The sequence below is a fragment of the Monosiga brevicollis genome, genomic scaffold (assembly GCF_000002865.3).
Source record: "Monosiga brevicollis MX1 MONBRscaffold_51 genomic scaffold, whole genome shotgun sequence".
Classification (NCBI taxonomy): domain Eukaryota; class Choanoflagellata; order Craspedida; family Salpingoecidae; genus Monosiga; species Monosiga brevicollis.
Window position 1 is genome coordinate 150,157 of NW_001865088.1, and position 6,569 is coordinate 156,725.

General features: G+C 54.1%; 1 protein-coding gene across 1 annotated transcript in view; it reads left to right on the plus strand.

The window, feature by feature from the left end:
- MONBRDRAFT_34771 (uncharacterized protein) overlaps positions 1-2,421 on the plus strand; it is a gene marked incomplete at its 5' end in the record, with an annotated part of 4,378 nt that extends 1,957 nt beyond the window's left edge. The window contains 5 exons of the mRNA XM_001750877.1: positions 70-918; positions 1,004-1,174; positions 1,262-1,633; positions 1,715-1,860; positions 1,954-2,421. Of these exons, the coding sequence (XP_001750929.1) occupies positions 70-918; positions 1,004-1,174; positions 1,262-1,633; positions 1,715-1,860; positions 1,954-2,059 (1,644 nt within the window). The 3' untranslated portion in view covers positions 2,060-2,421. The remainder of the gene's footprint in view (positions 1-69; positions 919-1,003; positions 1,175-1,261; positions 1,634-1,714; positions 1,861-1,953) is intronic.
- Between the last annotated feature and the right edge of the window lie 4,148 nt (positions 2,422-6,569).

Below are 6,569 nucleotides of genomic sequence, written 5' to 3' on the forward strand. Positions count from 1 at the left end.
GTCGCAGAACTCGCCCAGCTGCTGCATCAGCACTTTCCAGCGCTGCTGGTCTTTCTGCACCCTGAACAGAGCACCCTGGGAGCGCGCCTCCGCACTGTGCTTGGGCCCAACCTTCCAGCCAGCCTGATCTTGGAGGCCATGACCGAAGTAGACCAGGGCTTGACGCTCTCCAGCCTGGGCCAGCTTGATCTTCATTACAACCAAAATCACAAGGTCTACAAGGCCCGCGCCGCGCTACCAGAATCTGAGGAACAAGATTTGGCTGTGAAAGAGTACGCTTTTGCCCGGCAACACAAGCAGGACCAGTGCCGTACATTCCTGCGCGAGCTTCGCGCCATGCGCCAGCTTGAGCACCCACACATCATTCCGGTCCTTGGCGCGCTCGTGGACGTGCACAGTGGCCACCCCAGCGCCTACTTGGTGCAGCCGTGGTGTACACAGGGTGACTTGCAGCAGTGGCTCGGCAAGGCGCGGCATCTGGCCACCTCGACCGTCGTTGCGAGTTTGATGACGCAGCTGCGCATGGCCCTGGCGTTTATGCATAGCAAGGGCCTGGTGCATCGGGATGTCAAGCTGAGCAATGTGATGCTGGACGGTGACGAGGACCAACCTGTTGTGCGGCTCGGCGATTTCGACATTACCAAGGCTGCCGCTGAAGCCACAATGCTACCATGCACGGCCACTGCATCGTCAGGCACGACTGGCTATGTAGCACCGGAGGTGCTATTTGGAATGGGTCGTGTAGGTGCACGACCGGCACAGGATGCCTTTTCCTTTGGCTGCGTTCTCTACAACACGTACATGTATCCACAAACGGTGCCGCCTGCTCGTTTACCCACGGATCAGCTTGTTGACAAATGCACATGGGATGCAGGAGCAGAGAATGCAAATTTCGGTTTTACGCACTTGGCGACTGAGGTAAGCGTATTGTGATTCTCTGAAACGACAACTGGGCACCGCGCCTCTAATGTGATGGAAACTCACGTTGGTTTCTCTGATGCAGATGTGCGATTCGTCGAGTGATTTGTACAAGGAAACGCGGGCTTTGCTTGCAACAGATCCGAAGCAACGGCCAAGCCTTTTCAGCGCCCGGAACATCGCGCAGCAGCCTGCCTTGGCCCAAGTCGGGCCAGCCATTGATGTCTTGCGCGACGCGCCCGAGCTCATGTCAGAGGTGCGTCGCTTGTGATTGCTTCATTTTTTTTTTTTTTCTCTCTCTCTCTTCCGCGAATCGTCTGATTTGAACCTATTGGGTGGCTAGGTGGGTGAGCTACTGAAGCAGCTGAACACCGATGGACGGGAACCAGCGAATATTGCAGTGCAACGAGTGGAGCGCGTGCACAACCCCGTGCTGTGGGAGCGCTACAGCGTCAAGCGACGCGAAATGTTGCATCGCATCAAAAGTCAGGAGCAGTGCACCCAGATTCAAACGGCCACATCAGATGCGCCTTCGGGCTCTCCAGCGCTGCTTCGCGATACATCCTGTCAAGAGCGCCTGTTGCTCCACGGCATCGCCCCTGACACAATGTTGCGCGACAAGATTGTGCGCCTGGGCCTTGACTATCGCTTTGCCGGCAACAGTGCCGGCCACCGCTTTGGTCTCGGTGTTTACTTGGCGGACCATCCCGGCAAGGTATCGCCGCGCTGGCTGTCAATCTCGCCTGTTTACCCAAGTGCTGTGGTGCTGACGCAATGTGCTTACACTTGATCTCAGAGTCATCAGTACGCCGGTGCCGGACCCAACGGCGAACGAATGCTCGTCATCACGCGAGCACTCCTGGGCCATGCCCATGTCCATCCATCGCCTCCTTCTGGGGCGCTGGCACCTCCGCTCCTGCCCAATGCGCCCAACAACGAGCGGTGCGTCGGACAACATCGACCATCTGTTGCATGTTGTCTCTGTCCGCCTCCTGATCTGACTGTTATGTTGCGCCGGCCATTTTACTTTTGCAGGTATGACTCGGTTGTCGCGACACCCTCTGGGCAGTTCCATGAGGTGATTGTGTTTGAGAATGCCCAAATCTATCCGGAGCTGGTTGTATACTACACGGCCAAATAGGATGAGCCGGACTAGGTGCTAGTTTGTTGTGAGCGGCAAATCCTTTGTTCAGTTGCTTTTCCACACAATCTGCGTTATCGATGAGGGGTCTTGCCACAGGAGCCCCTATGGAGCTGACATGACTTCATTTCCTGACTAACATACGCACCGAGACGTACTGAGCCGTGTCCTCCCTTTTGGGGGCACATGCGTCGCCCGCGCGAGCTTCGTGTACCTTGCAATGTCTTGGCAGACAGCCTTGTCTGATAACCTTGTGTTCACCGTTATTCGTTGTTTTTTGTTTGTTTGTTGTAACACCTCTTGGTCTGGTCACTGTGAATGCTTGCCGACCGCAGCTGGTTCAATTGACCTCGAGAAATTTTCTTGTTTCGTCCCGACGGACGTCTCTCAAACCTCTTGCAAAACGCCTCCTCAACACGACCCGCTTCCTCGCAAACCCAAAACTGGCCTTTCACATGCTGTGTAGCCTGACTGCTGGCTGTCTCTGAATAAACGGCATACCTTTCCATACATGGATCAGGAAATCAGCATGCTGATTCTCATCTATTTGCTGCTGAGCAATCTTCTGGAGCACAGGCTGAGCAGCTGGCTGGAGAAGCGGGGCAGGCTGGACACGCCCGACGACTATGCTGTATTTCGTCGACAAACGACAACGTACCTGTATCGGCCAACGCTTGGGGTACGCCGCGACCTTCTGGATGACGGCGGTTGTAATCCATCGACTCTTGGCCGAGACGACCAGCGCCCTTGGCAGCCTATTCCACGATCAAGCTTGGCACTCTGGAGACACGGCCGAGCAAATGGCCATGTTCAAACGAAGGTATCGTCTCGACTGATGCATTTATTGTGTGGCTAGGTGGCTGAACTCCTCAGCAGCTGAGCACGGACAGGCAAGGACCAAGCAACATTGCAGTGCAGCGGGTGGAGCGTGTGCAGAATCCCATGCTGTGGGAACGGTACAGCAGCAAGCGACGGGAGATGTTGTACCGCCTCACAAGTCAGGAGCACTATAATCGACTTGTAACCACCACCTCGGACGTGTTCTTGGGCTGTCCAGCTTTGCTTCGAGAGACAACCTGTCAAGAGCACTGGCTGCATCACGCCCGAGCGATTTCTGCTGGACAAGATTGTGCGCTTTGGCCTCAACCATCGCTTTGCCGGCAGCCGCGCGAGCCACCGGTTTGATTTCGGTGTTTACTTGGTCGACCATTTTTGGCAAGGTGGTGTTTGAAATTGCGACTGGTTTGATCGGAATGCGCCGCTGTTCTGATGCCAGATGCGCTTTTGTGTATGACTTTAGAGTCATCATCAGTCCACCTACGGTGGACTCGATGGCGAGCGCATGCTCGTTGTCACGCGAGTTTTGTTGGGTCATGCCTACGTCCATGAATCACCTCCTTGTCTAGCACTGGCCCCAGCGCTCTTGCCAGACGCGTCCGACAATGAGCGGTGCGTTGGACAGACCCGGCTTTGGCACGTTGCATGTTGGTTTTGAGCCGCGAGTACTTCTGGCTGGCTTTTGACTTGATATGTGCTTTTGCTACAGATATGATTCAGTGATCGCGACACGGCGTGGCGAATTTCACTAGGTGGTCATCTACCGACAATACCCAAATCTGTGGTGTACTACACGGCCCTTTAGGATGCTCGTGCCATGTGCTGTTTGTTGGCTTCACCTTCCTCGTCCCTGTCTGCTTGTGCTTGTCTCCAGTCATGCAAGCACGCGCAGAGCCATGAATTGACCTACACACAAATTTCAGTGGCGGTGGGGATCGGGCCGTTATCTGGCCACAGGCTGCAAGTACGTGTACTTCTCGCCGAAATAGCAACTTGGCAACCCGCTTCAGTCTTGCGTCAAGCTGACAAATGTTGTGTGGTGTGCCGTGCACTTCTGCTGGCAGGGATAGCCGGGTCCTCATCGGGACCACTGACTCGAACCAACAACTGCATGAGCCGCACGGTCACAGTGATGGTGAGTGCAGCATCGGTTTTTCTCCGACCGCTCGCCCTGATGGACGAGGCCATGGACTCATCCACTCTTTTGGGCCATTTCTGGTACATACTATTGTAGGTGTATCAGGACTAGCATGGCACCCCAAACAGGCCATGTTGGCTTCTAATTTGGAAGTAAGCGAGATGGACAAGGCCATCCGCGTGTCTGTGTCTGTGTCTGTGTCTGTGTCTGTGTCTGTGTCTGTGTCTGTGTCTGTGTCTGTGTCTGTGTCTGTGTCTGTGTCTGTGCCTGTGTCTGTGTCTGTGTCTGTGTCTGTGTCTGTGTCTGTGTCTGTGTCTGTGTCTGTGTCTGTGTCTGTGTCTGTGTCTGTGTCTGTGTCTGTGTCTGTGTCTGTGTCTGTGTCTGCATCTCTCTCCGTGAGTCCCTCTTGTGTCTGTGTCTGTGTACCTCTTTGTACCTCTCTGTGAGACTCTCTGTGAGTCGCTCTGTGAGTCGCTCTGTGAGTCGCTCTGTACCACTGTCGCCGCTGTGCCGCTGTGTTGTTGAGTTCACACATTCACACAGTGACCTCTTGTAATTTTCCGTTGGCGATGAGAACATGGTCCGATACCGCGCTCAGCCGTCTCATTGGGCATGATCTGTTGGATATACTTTGCTTTGACAATTGTCGGGACGGAAACAGTCATAACCAAGTCGCGAAATAACGCCGAGGCATTGAAGTCTGGTTTTCTACCTCGTTTGTCCGGCGTCACTCCGACACCGGAGCAATTGAGCGAGAGAGTCGCCCTCACCCAAGAGGCCTTGTGGCCCACGAACCGGAACGCGTCGCTGGCTGTGTCGTACTGCTACATGAGTAAGATTCTAAACAAACATGGCCTGCAGCGATGCAAATGCGTGCTGCTCCTGTAGGCGTGCTTGGAGGACCGACACCTTGATTGCATTGTTGTTGGCCAAGGCACGAGCGGTACGCGGGGAAGTGTTTGCAAAGGCCGGCTGAGTGGGGGAAATATCGGACTGGTGCGCTTGAGTTGCCCTTCCAGATGCAGGACTGGGCAGCGCAGAGCCAGGTGTTGAGGTAGGTGCGTTCAGCATAGAATCGATGTCTCTGGATTCAGCTGCTATGCCAGCATGTCGAAAGGCTCTAGCCATTCAATCCGGCCTTTGACGCTGTGCTTGAATGGCGACGCAAAGGACGTGAATCTCGTCGCCCACCGTCAACGAGCTGACTCAAGTGAGCCCGCAGCTCGTCTTGCGCCCTTGCACTAATCAGGTCAAGACCAAATTCCTCCTCGAGTTTATAAAACCATTGCTCTTGCAGCACAGACGAAAACAGTCCAACACCGGCTTGGGCGTCTGCCGCACGTCGACGAAATGCACACTCACGGTGACTGAGTGGTCGGTAAGCTGCGTATCGAGAATCGGTTCTCTTGCGCATGATACTCCTCTCACGGCAAACGGCAAGCAGCTCGTTCATCAGCTGTATGACATCATTGCGCGTACGGGAGCGATTCATGCGGCTCGTTGATCGAAGATACTCGGCTCTCAAAGCTTGCTCCTCCCGAGTGCAGAGTGCTCGACCGTCATGGGCCGTGTCTTGTTGGTATCCGTTGCGAGTACGCGCGGTATGAATTTCATTTGGGGTCGCATCGTACGCAGTTCAGAACAAGGCCGGTGAGGATGGACGACGGCAACGGCCGCTACCGGAAAAAAGCTTCAAGCGAAACAAAGCATGATCGAAAACTGGCGGGCTGGCCTTTCACTGCTCCTGTGAAGAACCTTGAGGTTCATCATCCTGAAACACACGGCCCGCCATGTGATGGGCAGCAACAGCCGCGTCGGCTCGCTGTCGTCGTTCGTGTTGATTTTTCTAAATGGAAAAAGCTTATGATGAGCAACGAGAATTCGCGGCCAAGGCAATGACCAAGCGCATACCGAATGGGCATATTATACACTTGGGAGCTCACAGCGCCCTGCCACAGCCTGACCCTCTCAGCGATCGTAGATGCAGCAGCGGGCAAGCCGCACCGCGACTCTTCCAACCCGCTCGCGGCGCAGCCAGAGCCCTCAAATGGCAGCAGAGTATCTCACTAGCGTGTGACGAAGCCACTTGAGAACAGGTGCAAATCAACAACAGGAGGCAAGTGGTGCATGCCATCGTCTCTGTGACCCTTGCAGGACGGAGATTGGCTCAAGATCAAGAGTCTCCAGGACTCGAGAGTCCGTTTCAACACACATCTCCACAAAAGTTTTTTACTTTTTTTACAAAATAAAACAGGATTTTCAAGGGAGGAGACAGAGAATGTCATCCTTTTAGAGATCGCTTCAATAAGTGCTGAATGTACTGCATCTTGTTACTTTGACTGGCCAAGATCTGCTTCAACTACTTGGAGCTTTGCTTCATTAACCCCTTGGCTTTGCTTTGCTGTAGAGAGACACAGAGAGAGACAGAGAATGTCAGATCGCTTCAATAAGTGCTGAATGTACTGCATCTTGTTACTTTGACTGGCCATGATCGGCTTCAACTAGTCGTATCTTTGCTTCATTAACCTCTTGCCT